Source organism: Chelmon rostratus, chromosome 20 (assembly GCF_017976325.1).
Source record: "Chelmon rostratus isolate fCheRos1 chromosome 20, fCheRos1.pri, whole genome shotgun sequence".
In the NCBI taxonomy this organism is placed as follows: Eukaryota; Metazoa; Chordata; class Actinopteri; order Chaetodontiformes; family Chaetodontidae; genus Chelmon; species Chelmon rostratus.
The window spans coordinates 20,891,137-20,915,921 of NC_055677.1; the positions used below are offsets into that span (position 1 = coordinate 20,891,137).

The 24,785-nt window shown below is 45.8% G+C and overlaps 1 protein-coding gene across 5 annotated transcripts in view; it reads right to left on the minus strand.

The window, feature by feature from the left end:
- Positions 1–3,317: 3,317 nt before the first annotated feature.
- The window catches only part of arhgap12b (Rho GTPase activating protein 12b), a 56,086-nt gene continuing 34,618 nt past the window's right edge, over positions 3,318–24,785 (minus strand). Inside the window, exons 3-19 of one of the 5 annotated variants that reach the window (XM_041961117.1) lie at positions 15,278–15,550; positions 13,826–13,966; positions 13,555–13,635; positions 12,899–13,021; positions 11,476–11,550; positions 11,006–11,067; positions 10,812–10,893; positions 10,464–10,586; positions 9,083–9,187; positions 8,895–8,993; positions 8,424–8,526; positions 8,217–8,336; positions 8,029–8,127; positions 6,795–6,872; positions 6,465–6,599; positions 6,234–6,339; positions 3,318–4,961 (exon numbers count right to left, since the gene is read on the minus strand). In XM_041961117.1, the coding sequence (XP_041817051.1) occupies positions 4,787–4,961; positions 6,234–6,339; positions 6,465–6,599; positions 6,795–6,872; positions 8,029–8,127; positions 8,217–8,336; positions 8,424–8,526; positions 8,895–8,993; positions 9,083–9,187; positions 10,464–10,586; positions 10,812–10,893; positions 11,006–11,067; positions 11,476–11,550; positions 12,899–13,021; positions 13,555–13,635; positions 13,826–13,966; positions 15,278–15,550 (1,980 nt within the window). In that variant the 3' untranslated portion in view covers positions 3,318–4,786. The remainder of the gene's footprint in view (positions 4,962–6,233; positions 6,340–6,464; positions 6,600–6,794; positions 6,873–8,028; positions 8,128–8,216; positions 8,337–8,423; positions 8,527–8,894; positions 8,994–9,082; positions 9,188–10,463; positions 10,587–10,811; positions 10,894–11,005; positions 11,068–11,475; positions 11,551–12,898; positions 13,022–13,554; positions 13,636–13,825; positions 13,967–15,277; positions 15,551–24,785) is intronic. The other 4 variants (XM_041961119.1, XM_041961118.1, XM_041961121.1 and 1 more) reach the window with 4 other exon arrangements.

Below are 24,785 nucleotides of genomic sequence, written 5' to 3' on the forward strand. Positions count from 1 at the left end.
CTCACAAGGAGCACCGACCCATGAAAAGCAAAGGGCTAGAGGAGCTTTTTAACGTCTGAGGAAGTAACCCCGATGATATCTGTGAGGTCATCTCAGAGTAGGCTTGGCAATTCAAGTTGAGGTGCATTATGGGAATTGTAGGATTCCCCCAACTTGAAGTGAAGTACTAAATAGCTGAAGTAAAAACTTCCAAAAGTGTCCTTATTTGACTGGAACATCATGATTTTTAGATGAACTGACCCCTCAAAGGCCTGAACTGCTCCGGCAGCTCACAACACTTTAAATCCAGTATGTGATGACTCGCAAACACAGTGAGTCCCACCGGCTCAGCTGAGCGGCGAGGGCCCTCTGTAAATATGGCTCCTGACATCTGTTGCCTAAAGGTTTACGGCACATCAGCCCCACAAAGCGTTTTGGGGGGGCCCGAGCGGCGTCCAGTTGCCGTCGGAGACCAGCAACAGAAGGTCAGTGCCGCGCTGCTGGCGCAACATCACTCTGGCTGCAGAGGGCCTGAGATTGGTGAGATTGGTGAGATGGACGCACAGGAGCCAGCAGAACATTCATCCTGCCAGACTGCTGGTTTGGATTGGAGGTGGGCAGAGGTCCGGTGTGCTGAAGCTGTGCATCAGGCTGTGTGTCTAATGAAATACAACATGAAGCCTCTCCCATAAATACTATGCTTTATTAGCAGCTCGGACAAATGCCACATACAACTGGGATTCTAGAAAAGCCGGGTCACTGTGTGATACATAAAAGAAATTTGTCAATCCTTTTGGGCATATACTCGATTGTAAAAGGTCCAAAAACAAAATATATTTAATGTTTGACCTCATCAGCTTCAGCAATTTTTGTAGATTTATGCTCATTCTGAATTTGATGCAGCAACATGTTTCAAACTAGTTGGGACAGGAGCGACAAAAGACTGAGAAAGCTGTGGAACGCTCCAAAAACACCTGTTGGAAGAACTACTTGAAGCTCACTGAGTGTTTCAGCACCTTTTGGTCAACTGTTCTGCTTTCAAACAATAATGATAATAATAAAGTGACTGTATAGGACGTGCTCAGCACCAAACAGCAGTCAGAAAACGTTAACACAGGATCTGAATCCTCATGTTTTAAGCCTTCTAAAATGCTTTTTCTGAAACGCAAGTGTTTCATAATCACAATCTAACAGCAGCATCCCCGGATAAGCAGCCCTTTGCTCACTGAGCTATGAGTAAGAAGCAGTGGGTAAAGTACAGGGGTCTTTACCACAGAGCGGCAAAAACTCCCAACCATTTTGTTCCTCATCCAGCCACTTTGCCGACAGCCCACCTGCAAATGAAGCGGGGGGGAGCGCTGAAGACCCATAAATCTTTTATGCTCCATAATGGCTCGTTCACATTACCTGCCCACACCTCAGCCTCCACGGAGCAGGCCGGGCCAGCGCTGAGCAGATCAGGCCTGAAAAGCACCGCAAGCATATGGAGCACTTCAAACACTCAGAGCCTCCCCGGGCCTGAGCTGTGGTCGCACCCATGAATTATAGAAATGATCTAATTGTTTTCTCATTTGGAAATACTGGGGGCCCTCCCCTCTGCGTCTCTGTTTTAACGGCCTGCGGTTTCCAACGGGGAACATGATTCAGTGCTACCTACCTCCAACACGTTTGTCCAATCCAAGGTGGTCCGTCCTGTCAAAACAGAGCCGGGGCTGAGGTGTAAGTCAAACCTGTTGCAGTAAATTAGCACGTAGGCAGGAGTGGGAAAGGGGTCTGATTTGACTTTGCAGAGGAATGGTTGTGATCAGAGGAGGGAGGAGGGAACATGTGGTGATAAAAACACATAAAACAAACCTGGGGATTAGACGATTCTGGGTCCTCGGAGAATCTATAGAAGCCCATTACTGTCAGGAAAAGGAAAAAATAGCTGGAAAGTTAGCACACTAGCAATACCTTGTACACACCCACAGATTTCATTCTATGTGTGTGTGTGTTCATGCAATCTTTGATCATGCAGAGGAGTGCAAGAAGTGTGCAGGGTTTCATGCATTCACTGAAATAACTTGAACCTAGTGGCCTTTACTCACTCACTGCACCAGATTTGATATTGTTGCAGCGAGTTTTAAAGGCTAGAATATTTCTTCAATGGAAAATACTTCCAGCGAATTAACAACATAAAGTGTCTTTAAGGTCATCCAGAGTAACAGGTACATTGTTTCTGGAAAGACATGTATCTATTGTATTGGGAAGATAGATATTTCAAAACCTGGACAAATATGAAAAGTTAGGAATAACAAAAGTAACATAATCATAGTAAAATTAAATTAACTGAATTTTGTGAGTTCAGTTATTTCACAGAAGTTCTTGCAGTTTTATTGGTCAGTTTCAGAATGAAAGTTTCTTAACAGCAGAGCTGAAGAAGCTCATACACTCCTCAGACCCTCATAAAGTCAAATCACTTTTCCTGAGAAATTCTGAGAAACAATGAGTTAAATCATGAGACTAATTTTAACTCAGTTTTGAATGTTGGCTGAATTGGTTTCCCTCAGAAGGTCAAACATTTGACTTATGATAATTCAAAATGATGATTTTGATTTAAACAGCCACATTTTGACACACTACCTAATAACAGGGAGTTGGTATTTCATAAATTTGGCCGAGTCAGATTTTTCACTTCACCTAATTTTGAACTAACGTGAGCACTTTTAGATTCATCATGCATAACTTTTAATCTGTCTCCCCTAATTTTTTGGCAGAAATTGGCTTCAACACATCTGACATCAGACATCCCAACACAGAAACACACACACACAACCTGCAGTCAAAGTAAAGGGAAAACTAAACGAGGCTTCTGCTCTCTGCTGCCCGCAGCAAGCAGCTTTGCTCAGCACTCGCTCCGCCTCGTGCTTCTTAATCAAAACTGGCACTGTGGCAATTACCTAATTAGACATCAATTAATCCACACCCTTCAGGTCTGCAGCCAAGTTTGACCTGAGGAGTAATGACAAAAATGCCTTCGAAGAACGGAGAAATCAGATTAATGGAAGCCGAGCGGCAGAGGTTGTGCTGCATTTGAGAAATCTCCAGAAATATACTGCAGTTCATTTCATAATTAACAGGTAGAAATATAATTGATTGAGACGAGAACGCTTAATCACTCAATTCAATAACCAGGATATCAGTTGAGTAGATTAATTCAATTCTGTAATTAAGGCCGAGGGAAAGGTGAAGCATTAGAGTTGATTGAAGGTTAAACAGCAGACTCACCTTTCTTTCTTCGTCGTGTCCGTCCGCCGTGACCATTAAACATCCTGACAAAGAATACGCACCTCCCGCTCTCAGCGTTTAGTTTGTCTTTTTTATTAGACATAGCAATTTCACAAACAGCAGTTAGCCTGAAAATTACATTCAAAATGTGCAGCTGACCATGCGCAAACACTCCAGGTACACCTTCAAACAAAAGTAACAGTCGATCATGTGTTTGTTTTTTTTACCACAATCTGTGTATTGTCACGGTTTTAATTCAAATTTACAAAATGAAAATCATCTTTCACTAGTTCACCATCAAAGCATACATACCTGTCACTATAACACATCGTAACAACTACTTCCTGTCACTGTACATATGCTCTGAAAGGTTTTTAAAGGCTCTTCTTTGCATTCTAGCACCCATATGCTCCCGTACGTCAGCCTTTGAAATACACTCGGTACCGTTTCCCTTCTCTGAATACTCTTTAATATTAGCTTAGGTGAAGAGAAGGGTCATCACGCCGACAGAGACAATTCATGTAAAAATCGGTAACATTGCAGATCTCAGAAATCCGCTTTGTTGTTTTCCAGTAACACCAGGACCTCGGTGACGTTTCCCGCCACCGAAGGAACCAACACTGAAGTTCACAGACGACGAGCCCCGGCAGCTTAACGGAAACTTTAGCAAAGCACGTAAGACTACACGACACACAGTTTGTACACAGTGGCAAGACGAGGACGCTGCTCAGGTTTTATTCCATTTAGGTTAATTCACTCACACACACCGAGGGGTCGTCCTCCATCTTTCAAGTCACAGGGCGCTCGTGTCACAGGGTTAATGCTTAACACTGGCTGAAAGGGGGAGTTGGGCTGAGGGAGGTGGGGTCATGGGGTCGCTAGGGGAGAGTGGGATTGTGGGAAGCTGGGGACACGATCTGTAACTCCAGTTCATCCAAGTGCCAAAAGACAGTCTGGTAACATAACGCTGATTATTTTCTCCACCTGATCCAAAACCACACACGGCTGATACATCACAGACAAAGCTCCACGACGCAGAAAACCTATCCAGTTCAGATCCAGCTCATCCCGTCAGCGAGGCGGTGAGGCCGCCGGTTTGGCCTTATAATGCCACGTGCCCCCGCCGCGATGCGCCAAGGTCCGGTCGGCCTGCGCCGGCTCTGCTCTGAAGTTCGAATTACTGGCCGCAGGGATCCAGTGTATGTGAAAACACCTGAATACTCAAATCCACCAAATCACACGGACGTCCACACGTCATCACGGCATCACTCCCAACCGCTGTCCGCCGTCCGGCCCGCTACTGGCAGCAGGAATGGCAACTGAAAAAGCGGGTGAAATCTGTACACCTTTATTTTAATTCATCTCCAAAACCTCTGTAAGTGCAACGCTTTCGTAAACTGTCCTGTCAATGAATGTAAAGACGATTTTTTTCTCCCAACCGCTTGGTCCACAGCAATGTTCAGCTCAGTCAAAGAAAAGGGGGGAAAAGGAGGAGAAGCCCGCGTCTGAAAGCCCTGCATCCTCTTCGGAGCGGGTGCCTCTACCTGCCAAAGATGCTTTCGTACTCGAGCAGTATGAGCTCCACTATCTGGTTCTGGTAGACCATGTGGACGGCGATGTTGCCCGTCTCGGTCTCGGGCCGCAGCAGCGTGGGCCCGAACACGATGGCCACGCTCTGGGTGGTCATGCGGTTGGCCTCTCCGTGTTCGATCACCCTGGGGGGAGAGAGAGGCGGAGCGTGAGAGTTGGAGATGGAGTGTGCCATAAATGGCTTTAGGTGAGCGTGGATTTGTTTGACAGCCTTTGGTTTTAGTGCAGCTTCAGGGTTGCATCTAGAAAAACAACATTATGGTCTTTCCACACATCTTCAGGGCTGGAGATGGAGCGCCGAGGCAAGCCTCGCGACACACACTCCCTAACACTACTGAACGCTCCAGGCTAGAGCATAATAGCCTTTTTAAATAGAATCTACATCCTTGCATGCAGATGCACAAAACAATAACATATTCATGGAAGGGAGAAAAAAAAAGAAAGAAGATTAAATCCGCCCGCTGATATACGTAGACCTCCATACACTGAATGTCACGCTATAAATTTCCTAAAGAAACACCGCTTCATAGGTACTGAATTACAGCAAACACAGCGCCATATAAATGCAAATTGGAAACCTCTGCAAATGTCATTGTGAACATATGATACTGCCACTGGCTCCAGTGGGCTAAGAATACACGTTAAAGTGGCTGTAGTTTGTGTTTACCCACAGGCTGATGGGTCTGAGGAAAAGGTAAACACGCAGAGTCAAACAGGAGTTCAGATAAATACTGAGAGATATCCTCAGCGTCTGAAACTCACTGTAGGGTACAAGAGTTAATCTGAACAGTCAGCTGACCCGGAGCTCAGGCAGCCACAGGCGAAACCAGATCAGAAGAAGAGTCAACATTGTCCAGTGAAGAATTATATAATTACATCATTTTTACTGTCAAACTGTGTCCAACAGTCTCCTTCAGGCTTGGACCACTCAGAGGTTTCAGTCATGTAACGTGAGTCATTTTGCTTCACATTATGAAAGCAGGACCAGACGTGATGATGACTTGGCACGGGTTGTAGACTCTTCATATACATGTATATACTTCAGGTTTCTGGCTTCTCCAACAAGAATATTACATTTGGTGGCTTTGTTGGGATTTTTTTAAATGTTCCATATTGGAGCCAAAAGTTGTTTGGGAAACAAACACCAGGATTTTTATTTTTTCAAAATATATCAAATTAAATCAGAGTTAAATAAAGATCTTTGCCTGCACAAAATCAAAAATCACAAATCACAAATAAAAAAAAAGTCAAATATAGAGTCAAAGAGCAGGTCAGAATCTGATTTAGCATACAATCATTTCATTGGTGAGCAGTACGTCTTTCTGCCACTAAAGTGGAAAAGACATCATTGTGTAAATGAAGTAGATCTGTAACAGCTGTTTCTGCTCTCTTCTTACCTGCGCAGGTGTTTAAAAAGGACTTGCATTGTGTCGTGGTTGGGTTTTGGCAACTTCTTGATTAAGTCTTTGATTGAGTTCACTCTCTGCTTGTAGTCGGAGCATTCTGCAGCACAGAGACAGACAGCCGGTCACACATGTGCAGAGCACCACCTTGTGGCTGAATTAGGAACAAAAACAGTGCGGCCTAAACGCCTCGTCACGGCGTGGTCCTCTGACACGGTTACTCACTGATGGCGTTGACAAAGTCGTTGAAGGATCCGTATGTGAAGAGAGGCTCAGGAAGCTCTCTGAAGAACATCTTGAGAGCTCCGGTGGTGACGTGGATGTCCTCCCACTTGCTGTCATTCAGATCCACCTTCTCATCTGATGGAGGGAGGGAAGCCAAGAGAAGCAGGGTGACGGAGAAAAGCGTCACTACAGCAGAACCTCATGCATCGACACATCTGTGTGATCTGTGTGCTGAGAGCTCAGTGTATCAGTGTATCAGCTCTCTCATCCCACATACAGCAGCTGCTGTTTTAGGCATGTTAGGGGTCGGCCAGGAGACCGGGGTCCTACCGTGATTTACAGCGAAGCGCAGCTTCTGGATCACCGCCAGGTTCCCGCTCACTCTGTATAAGCCGTCAATATTGAGACCTGCAGGAGAAGGACGAGAGGAGGGAAAGCTGACCTCAAACAAAAAGTCCCAAAAGAGGTTGTGCGATCAAACACTTCCTTGCATCACCTCATGGCTTCTGTTAAAAACAGGCAGCTGAGCACACTGCAGCTGGCGTCCGGCTCAAGATGTTCTGCATCAGTCCTCTCTGTCAGCGCTCTTTATACGCTTAAAATATGCACTGTGGATGTTTTGGGGTTTTTACTGCTGTGTGCTATATTTAATGTACATTAGGTGTAATATTCATTAAGTCAGTTTCTATATTTTACTCATGCTTACAACCTTGTATTTTGTTTCTTATGTTTCTCATGTTTATGCCTATGCTCTAAGTTATGTCTTTGAAATGTGCTGTATAAATAAAATTGCCATTGCCCCCTGTCAAATGGGGCAAAGGTGGAAGCTGAAAAATAAGCAGAACTTGTACTGGTTGAAATACGTGTTTCACCAGGCTGAACGGGCTCCACTGGGATCCGGTACAGGGCTGTCTACAGCGGGTGACTCTGGGCAGATATACAGCAGGACACAGATGCTGAACACCCACTGAGGAAAACTGTGGCTTAAAGCGCCAAGAAAAGCTGCTAAGTGGAGGCTGAGCTAGAGTTTTTGTCTAACCTCATCTGAGGTTTATCAGGCTGTGTTCTAACACACAGTTTGAAGCATTGATTTTGTACCTCTGATCTGAACTGATGTCAGATCGGACGGAGCTGAATGGATTCACCTGCTGCCTACGAAAGATACCACAGAGGTCCGAATGAATCACCGTCACTGAACGAATCAGCAGTTTTTAGCACTGAAGCTCCCCTCACTGACTACAATTGGCACCGTCAAGTCAGCTTTGTTACGCAGCATGTTACTTAGCGGCTCAAAGCTTGCTGAAAGAACATGAAGTCCGCAGAAAACAGCCATGATGAGGTGACTGTTGCATCTAGGTGGCTGCCTAGAACACTGCTTCTAGGTCTGGATGAGCACTGAAACCATCAGCTGCAGACTGAACTCACTCCTGAGCCGAAGGCAGCCAGAAGCACCGTCATGTCACAGAGGAATGAGCAGTGATGTTGGAATGATTCAGATCAATAAAGCGTCTGCTCCCTTCAGACGGGACAGGAGATGAGAACAAACGAGGGGTGCAGCTCGTACCTGTGTTCTCCACATGCTCGATGCACATTTTGACGAAGTTGGGCACCGACGTGTTCTCCCGCTGGCACAGGCTGGTCAGACTGCAGCCGAACACCTGATCTGAGTGAGCGAACACACACTGGTTACTAGCTGCCATGTGGAAGATCAACCACGACGGAGTCAGCCTGTGCTGTACTCTGTCTGAATACCTTTGATGTAGCCCTTGTCTCGGACGGCCTGATACGTGGGCCGGCGTATCAGGAACTTCTTGAGCTTCATCCTGGTTTTTTTCTGGTCTGATGAGTCCATACTCACGGAGGTCTTCATCGCTGAGGGAGACGAGCAGGGTATGAGTGCATTCCTTTAAGACACCGATCATGAACAGGTATACAGTACGTCGTCCCGGCCTGTCTCACCTCGGTTCTTCTTGGAGTCCCGGTGGTCTTTCTCCTTGTCCTGTTTCTCAGCTCCTGGAGACTCGGGCATGTCCTCCTCGATGGCCTCGTCTGACTCCCAGGCCTGGAGAGGAGGACACACACACTATCAGACACAGTCCCATGTAAGTCCACTCAGACTTATATTACTTCTAAGGCCCATTTGATCCAACCGAGCTTACAGCAGCCCTGCTCCTGCTCGAGCGTTCACCCTTCTTACTGACATTCTGATGTCAGCTCTGGTGACATCAAGTAGAGAAAGACAATCTGCACTGAATGGTGGGAAGATGCAAGTCTGGACTGTAGCTCAGTCATATTCAGCTATTTCGGCTGCCAGTTAAGTTTTCACTCCAGCCTGGACTAAGGAAATGGAAGTGACGGAGTGCTGATAAAAGACTGAAAGATAAAACCGCTGAGATCTCATGGTTCTGCTAATGAAAGATGTCTCCTCACGTGTGTGTTGATGGTCTCTGTGAGGGCCCGGTACCAGTCGTTGATCACACTGTCGATCTCTGACTGGATCAGCAGCTCTGTGCCTTGACGAGTCTTCAGCTGAGGGAGGACAAGCCGATGTTACTTCTGGCCAAAACCACCACATTAAAACATACGAAGTCTAACGGTCGATCCACGGCGCCCGATACCTCGATGACATGCTTCTTGCTCGACTTGTCCCTGGAGGCCCACTCCACCGACCCCCCCCTCAGATCCACAGTGAACTCCGGCTTCGACTGGTTGCTGCCAAACTTCTGGAATCAAGGGAACGGTATGAGAGTCTACGTCTGACACACAGCTGATATAATATGCTCATGTTAAAACAAGAAATCCAAAGAAGAGTTTCGTTTCAGAACATTACAGAACTACTTGGGATGTGAAGCACAGACACTAAACCTGCTACAGTGCTTGTTAGAGCAGCTGCCTTATCCTTAATTACTGGAACTTTTCATGTATACACACACACACACACACGTCTTCAGCATCGTGTAACAAGGAAAGCCAAAGCACTGTTAGTTGTTATCTACATTATGTGCAAATTAATGACTTGTCAGAGCTTTTGGTTAGATTGTTGGGCCTCAAACTGACTTTCAAGGTAACTCACTTTATCCAGACACACAGACCATTATGCACATGCACACTGATGAATCTATACGATGATAAATGATCATTGTCGTTACTATTCTGCTTGTGTTTCAGCCCCACAATTATTGTCTATTGCTGTTGAACATGCAACTGAATGTGACCTCAGATCAGTGTTGTTGCATGTCTTTCCCCATTTTACTCTTCTACTGGGTTTTAAAACAGCAGAGACTTCATATTTAACATGTTGTCTTGCTGAATCAAGACAATAAATCGAAACGTTCAAAGGCTTTTGAGGCTTATTTTCATCTTTCCGTCCAGCTTAAACCTGCATTAACTGATTTATTTGCCACTTGAGGGAAGTAAAACAAGCTGTAAAAGCATTACTGACATATATTATCACCTTATAAAGTTGTTATGACGAACTTGTTAGCCAACTGCCGATTCACACAGCAACATTAACGTTTATTCAGTCGCGTTTGTGTCTACTCACTCTACTTTCAGCTCTGTTTTAGTCTCTACCTGCTCCTTTAGCTGCTAAATGCTGCACTGTGCTCACCAGCTGTTTGCTAGCTTTTCTTAACAGCTGCCTGATGCTTCTGCAAGCGACACTGATGAGCGGTGAGAGTGAGTCAAAGCAGTAAAGTTTGGGGCTGAAACCTAAAACAAGAAGCTAAAACATGAAGAGCTGAATGGAAACTGCAAAGTCAGGAGATAATTCTCTGTGAGTTCATTATTACAACCACTCTCACAAAACACACAGGCACTTGATCCATCGTTACTGTAAAAATACTGATTAGTGCAGCTATTTGTTTGAAGTTAGCTAAATTTAGCTTCACACACACACACACACACACAGACATAAACACTGCTCTCCCAGACAGCTAAAGCAGGAGTGAAGGGAAGAAAGAGGAGGAGCAGCAACACATGCAGAGAGAGGGGACATACAGCGGCAGCCTGCACAGGCCTACAGTTCACATAGGAGACAGCAGGACGGGGCTTGACTGAGCGCTTCCAGCTGCTAAGGAGAGTGAGGAGCAGCTCAGGGATGGAGCCGCTGCGGTAGTAAGACTTCAGATGGAAGAGAGGAGAGGAGAGGAGAGGAGGAGAGGAGAGGAGAGGAGGAGAAAAGCAATAAACAGAGAATGACAAATTTCACAGCACAGGTGGCAATGAAGACAGATGACTATGCAGAAATCAGGAAGAGAGAAATAACACAGGGAGATGAATGGAGTGCTAAAAAAGCTCAGAAACTTGACAGGAACACGAGCCTCTCCGGGCTGATGGGATACGTACCCAGCTGGTGCTGCCCCCCTGACCCTTTGCGAAGAGGAGGGAGGAACCCTGCAGCACCGTCCACGAGGACGTCCAGTTCTTCCTGTACGTCCCGACAGGACAGAGACATTATGGGAGAGGGATTTCAGACAACTCTCTCAACAGCTCATCAGGATTTTTAAAAATGAAGGTCAGTGTAAACGTCAGATTCCTACCTGACTTTCTTTCCATTCTCTGTGATTTTGGTGACATTGAGGACTCCACACTTCTCTGAGGGCTGAGGAGGAAGACACAGACGCAGATAAGGACCTGCTACAACGCATGCCTGAAAATACACACACACCCATACGCACACACAGTGCTGAAGCTTGAGAAGCAAATGGGACAATGTGGTTGGCTGGAAGTGGCTGGGCTGCTTGATGTTATGTGCATAAACCGCCAGCAGGGGGAGCCCTAACACTGCTACAGAGGGTCAAAATTGCTGCATTTCTGGTTGGAAGATGTTTTGTCAAGACATTAGATGTGATGCTGTTAGGTGTGGGATGTGGCATGCAGCTGGTGAGAGAAACCAAATGCAACGCAGCGACGGAGAGTTCAGAAGATGAGAAGATGTTTGTATTTGGATGCGGGTGAAAGCAGGACGGTGGTCAGTGTGGTGCGATGCAGTGCAAGCTGGGATACTAACTGTCGAGGGGTGCTTAGGAGATGAGGGGCAGGAGTCAGAGTCTGGAGAGCTCTGCTTGGGCGCCGGAGCACACTCCTACCAACAAGAGGCACAACATGATGAGTCGCTAAGAACTACCGGCTAACTACAAGACACATGAAGACAGTCAGTCTGAGGTCAGTGAGGAGAAGAAAATGGATCAGCAACCTGCAGAGGAATCACAAGATTGTGTTGGATGTTAGTGAAGATCATAAAAAGGTAAAGATGAAGGGAGGTTAGGATTTAGGTTGCAAACAACATGCTTTTTGGGGGGGCTTCTGAGGAAAGTGTGTTAATTCAGCTAGAGATTAATTCCAAACTGCTGCTTCCTTCCTGTTCATCCAATCCACCATAAGAACAAATCAGACATCTTTGATTGACACGGCTTTGATTTTAATCACGGCTATTTAACAAGGCAGTCTACAGGACGCGCTGACAGCGAATCAGAACGGATCATCTGTTGATTGGACAGGGGACGGAGAGGAGAGGCTTTGTGTAGTACCAACTTTATCGCGGCACAGAGAGAGACGAATTCTCCTCCTGTGCGAGTCAGACGTGAACCGCCAGAGTTTGAAAGAAAACTGCAATGAAACCACCAGAGTTAGCCTCCAAAGCATTTCCCTCACACTGAAACCTGCGAACGTTTGACTGCTGGTGTCTGGTTTAAACAGCCAGTGTTCATTAACATTTACCTGCTTTTCAAATGCACCGTACATACCAATTTTACAGAGTTAAAGTGAAGACACTGATAATACTTCAAGTAACAAAGATACCCAACATCAAATATAACAGTAAGGTTTGTATGGTGAGATGATTTAAAGAATCATTTCTCCATGGGAGTGTCAGGTAATTGACTGCTAGCAGAGCATGATGTATGGTGTACAGTTATCTATGAAAACCACTAAATTTAGGAAAATAAAATAAGAAAAATAAGCCTGAAACTATAAATTCAACTTTAATTTGCTTTTATTTGTCTCTAGTCAGTCCTATAATTTTACAGGAGTGTAATACAAAAACATTAGAGCACTCTTTTCCAACATCATGTCTGCTGTAATGGATTACCCTGCTCCATGGAAGTGAACCCTGAATCTGTACAGAAACTAGCTGGAATGAATGCAAACCAGAGACTTCATGTGGATTTTCACTGTCTGATGACGACATCACAACATACTCATTTATAAACACAGGTAGTAAACCTGCTTGCCCAAATAAAAGAGACAGATTAAGCCACTATAAGCCTGTGTCTGTGTTGAGCTGAGAGCGTCATCAGTACTCTGGGATTAAACTCACTGCCAATAAGACGGGTAACGCAAAGACCACATGAAAACCTGCAGCAGCTGCAGGGCCCGCGTCCATGTTGGTCTGCAGTCTGCTCTCAGATTTTAAATCGTCGTCACCGTCTTACCTTGTCGTTGAGGTCTAAGACGTAGGTGCTGTGTCTCCACTTGGTGAGGACGATGGGGTCCTGCTGCTTCCTCTCTAGACTGCGACTCTTGGGGACCTCTCCGGACTGAGGGGAGATATTGTACTGCGGAGGCAGAGAGGACAGCTGACGTTAAGACACCACAGAGTTATTCGAGCTCACCTCTCGTTACCTCCCTCTGCTCTCCTCTGCCCTACCTCTCCTGTTACTCTCCACAGCACCATTGGACAGAGGGAGTTCTCTTACAGCCCAGACATTGTCTTCTACAGTCCCCAGTGATGTCCACTGAAACTATCCATGTCCGCACTACTGTCCATTCGCTCTGAGAACGGACTGCTCGTTTGTGATCTGCTCCCCGGATTAGCAGGTAAAGAGCCAGTAATAGTCTGGCTGTCACCCAGCGTTTAACGTAAACTCGCCTCCTGTGTGAGCTCCTCAGACACTCATCCACTTACACTGACAGGACAAGCCTTAAGAATACACACCAGGGGGAGGAGCAGCCACGCTAAAGTGTGTTACTGGGTGATGTAATATGAGAAGATTTTCCACTTTCAGGAAGAGGAGGTGACTTTAAATGAGGTGCGACTGGTGGAACAGGGAAGACGCATGGACGGCTGGTGTTTATAGGTGGATCTTACCTTGGGTAGTTCCCATTCTGACCTGGAGCCATCAGCGCTGTAGTAGTAGGGTCGGCCTTGCTCATCCACATGTTTTATCCACTGCGAACACAAACACCAGTTAGCATCAAAGGGGAAAACCACCATATTTGATGCAGATATCATTTGCAGGGCGTGAATGTACAATGACATGCAGAAGTTAACTTAAAGTACGGCCCAAACTGTCAAACACACGTCCCCGGACAGCTGGGATCAGTCTATGTAAGGTGCATGGTTGATCAATGGACTGCACCTTCTCCTGTGTGTATTCAGAGACATAGAGAGTGTGTCCATGTTCATCCAGCTCCTCGGACCAGCCTCTAGGGGGCGACCCGTACTGGCTGTCAGACTGGCTCGAGTGGGTGCTGTGACAGTTTTCCTCTGAGGACAGCGGCTAAAAAAGAGACACACGGCTTAATGAGACACGTTTATATGGTTCATTGTTCTCAACACAAATGTCCATTAAGACATTACAACCATTTTACTTTCATATGTCTATTTTATGCTCCTTTGAACTTTTCCATTAGCTACTATAGCCGGTTAGCCTAACTAGCTTAGCAGTAATGTCACAAAGACTGGAAACCGTTAGCCGTGCTCTGTCAAACTGCTCTTTTTACAACTCAAAATGCAGAATAATGTGTTAACAGAACTTAAGAGGTGCTGGCAGAAACCTTATTTTACCTCTGGACAAAGCCAGGCTCGCTGTTTTGGTCTATTTCCAGTGTGAGCTTAGCTAACCAGCTGCTGGCTGTAGCTTCATAGCTTGATATTAATCTTTTCATCTACCTCAGCAAGAGCGCAAATAAGTGTATTTCTGTAAATATCTGAATATATAACTATTGCCTTGAAAATAGTTCCACCTCAGCTAGCCACAACATTGAAATACTGCTTATACAGTGACACATGCAGTAATTATAGCTGCTGATCTTTATTGCCATTTGCCACACATCAATTAATCAGTTGGTCTCTAAAATGAAAAAAAAAACAAAGAAAACTCCCCCTGATTTTTTTTTTAAATGTAAAGCTATTTAGATTACAGTGATATAAAAAAAAACAGCAAATTCTTACATTTGAGAACCTGAAACCAGCTTTAATCATGAATGAAATAACAAAAATGTTACATGTAAAATATATGTACATTTTCTTTTAGTTTACTTATCAATTCAGCACTCATTAATAATAACACCACTATAATATAATTAGCCATCCTTCCTCTTCCCAACATAGTACTGCAATAAACCAAACCACCACATGGGGGCAGTGTTGGACAATAAGGCATGAAACTACAACCTGACAGGAAACCTTGACTCCCCCCTTTCAAAGGCACTCGTGTTTCCCTTCCTTCAGTAACCACAACAGCTTTTTAAAAGTCCTTTGAGGTCCACCACACCATCACCACAGGCTGTTTGTTTAAGGCTGACTGCCGGAGAGTCCGTTTACAAACTGTTTATGTCCTGTCCTACTGTGGCTTCAGCTTCTCACATACAAACTAAATACCTGGACCCTGTGTTTCAGCATGGGATCACACCTACTGTCTGTCTGAGGAGTGGAAAAGTTGATTTGTTGCAGTTTTGTGTACGTTCTGTTCATGTGGCCCAAATAGAAGCTTTTAAACAGAAGTCTCACAGTTAGATGGCTTTTTACAGTTTCTATGCTACATAAGACTACGTGAGGAAATGCTTCGATTGGTTTAAGCGACCTTCACCTCACTCTCCACTGTGCCCTGGCTGTCCCCTCGGATACTGCTGGTGCTACCACTCGTGTCTCTGGTGCGCGGCGGCTTCCAGGTGCGCTCTCCGGTGGCGCGGTTGTAGTAGAAATGCCTGCCACTCAGGTCTTTGTGGGTCTCCCAGTCGCCCAGGATGTGAAGAGGGGAGCTGGATGGGACGGGTGGCAGGCTGGACTGAGAGATCTTCAGCTCCTGCAGGTTGGTGTAGACCGGTGAGTCGGACCGGCCCTGACCTGTAGGGGACGTTGTCTGGTGGAAGAAAAAAGGAGAGGAGAGGGGACGTCAGATCATGTGCGACTCTGCACACCTCTTTAAGATTTCCTTTAAGATCTGGACATTGTACTTTTTCCTGCTTTCAGCTAATAATGTCTACAGTGACTCTGAGTGTCCTGGTTTTCCTCTGAAAATGTGATGATATTCCAGGAAATCCACAACCAGAAGGAGCCCTGAAATGACTCCAGTGTTGTGAGATCTAAGGATCTGTAGGAATGTTGGTCCTGTGCAGCACACAAACCAGCAGCTATCACATCCTGGAAATGGATTATGGAATGTAACGAGCTGAGCTGTTGACAGTTCAGATCACAAACATGCGCATTTAACTGCAAAAACACAACTCCTCTTTCTAAGAGCATGAAGGTGAGACGGTGAGTTACGAGTCTCTCTGACGTCTGCACGGCAGGATGCAGCTGCTCATCACGTCAGAGGCCACATGTGGCTTGCAGACACTTTAAAACCATATCAGTCCAATTCTAATCAGGTCCTCAAACCAGATGGACCCAGCACAGTTACATAATCTTTTATCTGTCTATTCAGAGACCAGAGAAAAATGCTATGAACATAAAGGGCTACTGGTGTTAGCACGCAAGTTTTACTTATGTAAGACCTTCAAAATAAAAATGTACAAAATCAAGAGAAAGCCAAAGAACACAGAAGGACTTTAAGATGCTTTTTAAAGACGTCACTGACTTGACTTTGCAAGAGTCTGTTTGTGACCACCTTTAGTTCTCCACCTCAACCTTTGAACAGAAAGAAATCCTTGTTTGTATGAAATTAGGCTCCTCTCAGAGGCCTAAATAACTATTTCAAGCACAGAATGGCTTAACCATGTATTCCTTTTAAGTTAAGGTTAAGCTTTAAAATCAATCCTGTATGTGACAAGGAACCAATGGATGGAAGCTAAAATTGGACTACTGTGCGATCTAGCTTTTGTTAACAGGCCTCGTGCAGAGTTCTGGGCCGGCTTGAGTTGGGCTGGAGAACATTTACAGAGGCAGGCGACCATGGTGTTAGCTGGGATATCAGACCGAGGCCAGGCCAGAGTTAACGCAGCGCTGAGCAGTGCCACAATCAAATACCAAGAGGAAAGGAAGTGCAGTGACAAGAGTGACAGATAATGTGCCAAATCAGATACCAAAACACGAGATTTTACAACTCAAGCTATCGCTGTGGCAACCATTTAATCTTTCATCACGATGGAGAGGCAAACGAGATAATCTAGCGGAGTTGTGAGTTTTGCATGTATTTGATAAACCAACGCAGCGCTTTGCTAGATGAAGCTGCATCGTGCTGCAGAAAAAGTTGAGCCAGCTTGATAAAAGCATGGACGTCTTCCTACAAATCTTCCTCTGAAGAACAGCTTCATTATTTGCAAAAGCAGGACTGAAGCTGAGGTTTCACGTGGAGTTCAGACTTTACATTGGAGCCAACCGCACTGCATCAACCCATCAATAACTAACCGATAAGAAGATAATTCTGGTAAATGTGTCCATTTCCATGAAATGCTGATACAGAGATCTGCAACAAGCAAGCAGACAAACAATTAGGTATTTCGACAGGATGAATGTTGCAGAAAGAGAACCGTGCTGCCATCAATAATGCTTCAAATTGCACAAAAAAGGGCGGTTAAAATCAAGATGGTTAGAGTGAAGAAAGAAGCCGAGGAGGAAGAGGAAGTAGACGGGGAGATGAGATGGAGCCTGTCTCTGAGCAAAGGGCTGGTGTTGATAAGGTATATAAGGATAAGTCAATGAGAGAGCTAAGAGCTAACAATTATCAAACAGCAAGCTTTGTGTTGAGACCATGGATCAAAATGTGCTCAAGTTACTCCACATTCTGCTCCACTGGCTTAACAACAAAGAACAGTCAACACAACAAACTGGAACACAATGTGGCCCTGCAGGGTCAGTGCACACACACTTCAAAGACAGCTCTAAAAGCCATCTTTGAAAACTTGGCAGTATCCGAAGGTCACTCCACAAAAGCCACAAAGCTATGTTTCCGTGGCTACGGCTCAGATAATTTAACGCCGTTGTGAATGCTTCTGAAAAGCATTTCGGGGGTTTGGAGCGGAGCTGAGTCTCTGAGACTGATGCCAGCCTCGTGTCTCTCTGGAGGAGGTCCAGCACCAAACAGTCTGTAAAACACAGAGCAGGTACACGTCTGACCAGGACAGGATGTGATATGGGGGCCTGTGCCAGCACCACACCTCTCCCCTCTGTTTGTTACAGGTGAGGAATGTGGGGGAAGCGCACTTCAGTCAGAGGATCTGAACCGGTTTCAGGACACAGATGGGACTTCCTGCCGGTCTTGGAATAACAGGAATATTTTTCACATAAATTATTATTTAATATCCTGCACACACGCGGGAGCAGCCGTGTCCTGCTGTTTTCAGTTAGGTTTACCCGCTGCTTTCCCGTTTCAGTCCAACACGCAGCCGGTGCTCCAGCATGGAGGCGAACCGCTGAGAGATGACGCTTTGGCTGAACTCGGGTTCAGACTCATCCGACACAACCAGAATGGAGCCAGTGAGCTGCAGCTTTAATTGGGTTTTTATGGAATAACGTGGTAATGATCAATTCTGATTGCAGATGATTGAGTGCGGCCAGAGGAGTGAGGCTGGGGTCAAGTCTATTTAGATTCCACTCAGGCCAGACAAACCAAACTGCATCCGCTGGAGAAGCAATTAACAAGCTTTAACGTCCATTTTGACAGAAGTTAAAACAAAACATTTTCCCGCAGCCTCCACTTTCATTCAGAGAGTAATTTAGCAATAATTTCGGACGGAGCAGAGTGTGCACATGGCCCGTTACAGTGCAGGGGAACACAGGCAGGCCTGTTGACATGCACACTGCACACGACACATAATTTTACCTCATATTATTTCTGCTGCCTTTCCAGGCAGTATGTCATTAACTGTGCTTAAAGAGCTAATGTAGCCATTCAGTATTGCAGCACCATAAAGTGAGGAGAGGGCAAGAGACAGGCCTAAAAAAAGACAAAACTGACGTCCTCAGTCATCCAGGTCACGGTTATCTAAAGATGCTTGAATCAGTTGCAGCTGGAGTGGTTGTTCCCATAATGCAACTCAGTATAGACTCATTATGTTCAGAGGTTATATCTTTGACAAAGTTTCCTCCAGAGCTGCAGGAGTCCTCATACTGCTGCTTCCACAGGTAGAGTCCTGTTTATTTCAGGTAAATGGATCTTAATAACACTCCCATCAGCCTCAGCTGTATTTAGTGTTCACTGCGAATGAGTAAACATTAGGCTGATAAATAAAAACCAGCCAAAAACACTGACCCAGTCAATACATCAGCCGGGCTCCAGCGCTTTACCTTTAACAATGTTCTTATAAAGAAAAGTGGATGACTAACTGATCCCTTGAAACCGAGCAGCAAACTCAAAATAGAACTGATGTCAAGAGACAGTGGGTGCCCTCTTTTGCAAAAATGGACTGTATGAGACAGAAAAGCCTTATGCAATGTGCACCATATGCCGAGAGAGAAGTCCAACACATGCTGGAATAGCAGAAGACAGCAAAGGCTCTTCACTACAGTAAACGTTTAACTGAACTCAACATCAAGTGTTTCACTGGCAGACTGCAGCCACGTAGTATCTGCAGGATTCAGACAGGCAAACTTTTGTTAGGACCTTATTAATACTACCTGGAATTCAATTTAACAGTTTGAACAGAACAAAGCTGGCAATGCCTGCCAGCATCTGATGAAAAGCTCTTCAACTATAAATGGACAGTTTGAGGAAAAGGACACCAGGCAATGAACTGTTACAGGACATGAAATCCACCTTTTGGCAAAAGATACACTGTGCAGACACCTGCCATGATACTAAAAATATACCTTTCAGAATACTTCTAGATAAAGACAGGCCACATATTTCCATGTCCATCATGTCTCAGTTTTGTTATTTCACCTTGTATCCGGGGCTGCACACAAACACCTCGTCATCATCCTCGCTGGCTCTCCTGTAACCTCTGAATATACTGAATGCACGACGCATGGCGACGCACGGCGGCCATCAACAGTGACAGGACACACGCCGACCCCTGTGGCTTCACCCCCCTCCAGCACACACACACACAAAGTCCCTACTTTATGTCAGCCCTTCTGCCGGTGTAACGGTCCAGTTGAATGTAGGAGGGAATTTGAGACTGACTGTGACAGAGGGAAAGGGGAACAGGATCTGTCCGCCCAACAAACACACAGCCCAGTGCACAAACTCATCTAACACAACAGGAAATTACAGCGAAAAAGGCAGAGCTTCCTCCATCAGAGTGTGATTCTGTGTGTTGGAGTCAAACTGGGCACTGACCGACGTGTTGACAGACACACTGGCAGTCCGGACTGTTTCACCAGAGGCCGGGCTCTATATTTAAACCAGGCCACTACGCTCCACATACCAGAGCAGAAAGGAAAGATAATACCCCTGATCACTCCCGCGCAAGGCCTTCGTCCTGCTCTCGTCTTTCACGTGAACACATGAGCGCTGAGGACATGATCGACTGAGCAGGAGTGCACGAGCAAAGCTGTTGTTGTTTGAGAGGCAGAAAAGAAAAAAAAAAAGATGCAGACAGAGGCTGCAGGAGACGGCAAGAGGAAGGAAGACAGAAGAGGATGTAGCAGAAAGTGAAAGAATACTGACACAGTGGAACAATCTTCACCTGCAGAAAGAGATAACCCACCTGCTACAGCTGCCATCAAGAGGTGTACTGAGGTGTACTTGGAAATAATACTATGAAAACAAGTATTCTATTGTCAGGGACTACTCAGTTAGTACTATTGTACTACTTCAACTGTCCTCCAAACATTATGCAATGCGTGTTGTTATGTCACTGAGGTCTTTCATGTCATTACTTCTTCAAAAATCACTAAAAACCACTGACAGGAAGTTTACAGGGCTTTTAACTTGAAAAACGCTAAAAATCCACAAGTGATGGACATCATGTAATCATAACCCGTACCTACTCTCATACTGGTTGGAGATGGTAAATGCTGATTGAGGCATTTCTGCATTTGTGCCTGATTGATGCTGAATTTTTGAGGATTTTCTGATGATGCTATATATATCAGCATATATTCATTTTTCCAACATAAACATCTTCCTATCCCAAAGAAAGTTGGGAAATGACTCAAAACTAAGATTTGAGAGTGGGTATTTTCTCTGATTTCTCTACTGTCTTTGATGCCTACCTGCGAGGCTTTACCTGTATCACCTGTGCAAGCCTTTAAACTCACACCATAAACGTGTCATTCATACCAGTCGATCTTACACAGTAGACTAAAAACTTAAAGATGCACTAATCAGTATTTTATGATTATGTGTTGTGAGAAGCACTGCTTATAATGACAAACCCTCAAGAGTTCTCACTGGACCTCGAACTTGGCCTCAGCTCTACAGAATTCGAAGCATCTTTCAGCTCGTGTTTGGCTCAGAGTCACATATTTCCCCCCTCAGGAGTTGGAGGAGACCAATACATAATGACAGAAGGGTGAATGCTGGACTTTCATTAGTCAGGAGGCCAGAAACACAGCTTCAAATTAAAGCTAATCTTGTTCCTTTCTGCTGCATTGGTAAATAAGACGTTCCCCAACTTTATGAGGTAATAATACATGTGTGTTGTGTTTACTGCTTGTTGTGCTTCCCCCAGGTGGACAAAAATGTGGGCGGCCTGTATTAACACAAAGACACAATGTAAAGTAGCGTGGCACTGATGCCGAAGTCTTATCATATTAACTTATTTATCATGTTCCTGTTCCTGCTGAACTTTCTTGGAACACTGACCAGCAGATAGAGGTACAGTTATCTGTGATAAGCTACAACAGCTGTTATCAGCTCAATTACTCTCTCATCTTTTACTCATATATATCTGTGGTCAGTGGTGATGAGTCCTTCCCACAATGCACTGGCAGCCCTCTCAATGACTGCCTGATTGTAAACCTGTCCTCCCTGTCCTCTCGTCGGCAGATTCCTGGCTAGTTTGAAGCAAACGAGACGAGACAGAGAGCTGGGAGGCTGGGGATCGAGACCCGGGGTCTCTGACAGGTAATTAAAAATAGAGAAGACCTGAGGGGGCGGGAGGGATCACTCATACGGCTCGGGGGAGAGAGGAGCGTATGAGGGATGGATGGAGTGAGAGATATAGGCAAGAGAGAGAGAGAGAGAGAGAGAGCGAGAGAGAGAGAGAGAGAGAGAGAGAGAGAGATAGAGAGAGAGGGGTGTTGAATGCAGAACAGTCTTCACAGCAGCAGCAGTCTGTCTGCACGGCCATGATAAATGAGTTTCAGGCTACAGGCCAGTACAGTATAGAATCCCCACCAACTGCATTTGAATGCATTACGCAGCCTGGAGAGTGTGTGGGCACACCTAGCATGGAAATGTGTGATTAATTCAACTCAGAGAGGTCTAATGGAGTATGTGAAGGCAGAGGGGAACAGACGCACACAGCCAAAGACCTGATGAGAACTGGCTTGCTAATGGAGCCCGATGAGATTATGCTCTGCAGCGTGGAACACAGCTTACTGTAGCCCTTGTATTTATCACCAGGTTGGGAATACTATTCTGTGTTCCCCTCTTCCTCCCCTACCCCCAGTCTATCCACCTGTCCCACTGCGCTTGTACAATCACTAGAAAATTCCTGTGCCTCCCACCATAAATTATTCTGCTAGTAAAGAAGCGCAGGTCAGGGTGAGGGCAGCAGGGATGTAAGGCTGTAGGTGCGCACCAGAGTCCACTAGGTGTCTCTCTCGGGTTGGTGGAAAGACAGGAAGCAGGGGCGCTGGTGAGTGGGTGGGAGTCTCCATCAAATGCATCTGGCCATGAGGAGAGTAGCGTGAGGGGGAGGGCTTTCTCTGGATGCACACATGGCAACCCACTCTGCAGCATCTCCATGCTGCGCTCTGAGACATTATTCGTATTCGTGCAGCAGCGTGCACGCTGCACAGTCACACTCCATACAGTCCACACAGAGGCAGCTCCAACGCTTCATTCTTTTGGCTCTCGTGGACAGAGCCGTAGCGTAATTCTGTAATGTTGCTGCAGCTGATTCAAAATCTGCTGCTTACTGACAGTGCTGCTGCTGCCAGGATCCTGACAGAGACAAAGAAAGTAGAACACATTACATCAGTCCTTCAGACCTAACACTGGCTTCTAGTGTGTCACAGCGTAGAAAATCTTAATGCGTGCACTGTGTATAAACCACTAAATGGAACAGCACCCGCATGAATCACTGACCTGCTGGTACAATATGAAACTGCAAAACCTCGTCCCGTTAAGTGTGCTTGAAATTAAACAAGTGGTACAACGTGTCATCTAGACTGTGACATTAGAGTAAGAGTAGACATGTCTATACATTCATTTGACAGCCTCTCTTATTGTTGCTTTTACCTCCTTTTTCGGCTTAAATGTTTGCACAGCACTTGTGAGCTGTGCTGAATAAACAGCTTGCCGAATCCATGTGGAAGAGTGAGTCATGCCCGAACACACACAGATCTAATCTAAAAGGTGACCGCGTATCATGTCGAAGGCTGCAGGCTAGAATAAATAAAAAAAGTGGAGGAAGTGTACGACTCCCGTGGCGACATTATCACAGCAGTAAGGCTATAATAATTAGCCTGTGTTTAGTTTCAAAGCTCTTTCCATCTTCTGTCACAGATGGCGACCGCATCAATGTCACACCTCAGAGCGTGTGTGCATTTCCCCTAACTGCGTTACATAATGTGATTGTGTAATTGAATTAGATGGAAGCAGGTTAAAGGAACTGTGGTGGGGTGGTGGGGAGAGGTGGCATGGTGACGGAGCTGCATCCGCAACCATGGCGACACCTGGCCAATCAGGCAGCCCCGCAGAGGAGTGTTTGAAGATGGACCGTGGGGTTGGGGGGCACGCCACCTCCGAGCCAATGCATCACTCCACGCCGCTGCCTCTGTTCTTTTGTCTTCGGTCCTCTCATCTTTCTCCGATGACCCCCCCCCCACACACAGCACAGCACAAACACTCCCTGCCCTTTTCCCCGCACAGCATCCTCCAATGATCTTGCATCAAGCCTCCAAACCTCCTCTCCCTTTCTCTCTGCCCTCTCCCAGGCTCAGCCAACGCCCACCCCCAACCCCCCCCACCCCCTCTCCCTCTGCTCCAGGAGGTATGGCGCTGATCATGATGGCTGTGTCCATATGAGCAGATTAACCTACATTTCCACCTCACTGGGTGTCAGACCACATTCGCCCGCTCCCCCATCATCACATCTGTGTCATTTCACAAGCCAAACCCCCCCCTTCACAAGCAGAGACTGACACACAAACGTACCAACATGAACACATGAGCAAGAGCAGATGCTTACGATCACACACGCCGCTCCTCACTTTCCTTAGCAACCAGCTCCAGCCCTGCACTGTAGTAGAAAGACCTAATATTCAGCTCGAATTAGAATATTGACTTTCCGTACAAATGCAACTGTCATCACACACACATACACACGGGTCAGCAGAACACGACCAGGGCTGGTGAGTGAAAATCCAGAGAAACCGTGAGATGAAAGTGAGTCAGCATCTTTTCACTCGTCAGGATGACGACAGCTACTTTCATTTCATGGATCAGAGGATTCAGCGCGGCCCACAACCTGACAGAGACGAGAGCAATTAACCTTTTGGTCCTGAGCTGATAGCGCTCAGCTAAAATGTCACTTTGTGTCTGTGGAAATACACCCTGCTTCTGATAAACCTCTAGTAGCTTGATGGACGCAGTGTCTGTAACTGGTCTAATAGACACTGCTGCTGCCTGGATACTGCAGACAAAGAAGCTTCAAGGCTGCAGAAAAGGCCACTTTACCAGATTAGGACACAAAATGGTATAATCGTGCAGAAAACAAGCTGCAATTGACAGCTCATCTACAGTTTTTGTGTCAAGCTGATCTGTTTTACATCATTTCTGATACTTTACAAACTGAAGAGTGTTCAAGCAGCATCTCTGCTGTTTTCATGTCTTCTGTGTGAGGAACAGAAGGGGTTTACTGTGCCGCACACTGCCTCTCCAATCACATTTTCCTCTTGAAATGTTAATGAGGTAGGGAGGGAGAATTTTGAGGACGGGGGAAGCCTGCAGCTCCCCTCCCTCTTGCGCACTCTCATGTGCATATGGGGAGACGCTGTCATTGGCCAAAAACCAGTCTGCCGTCCTGGGCCGCAGATTCTGC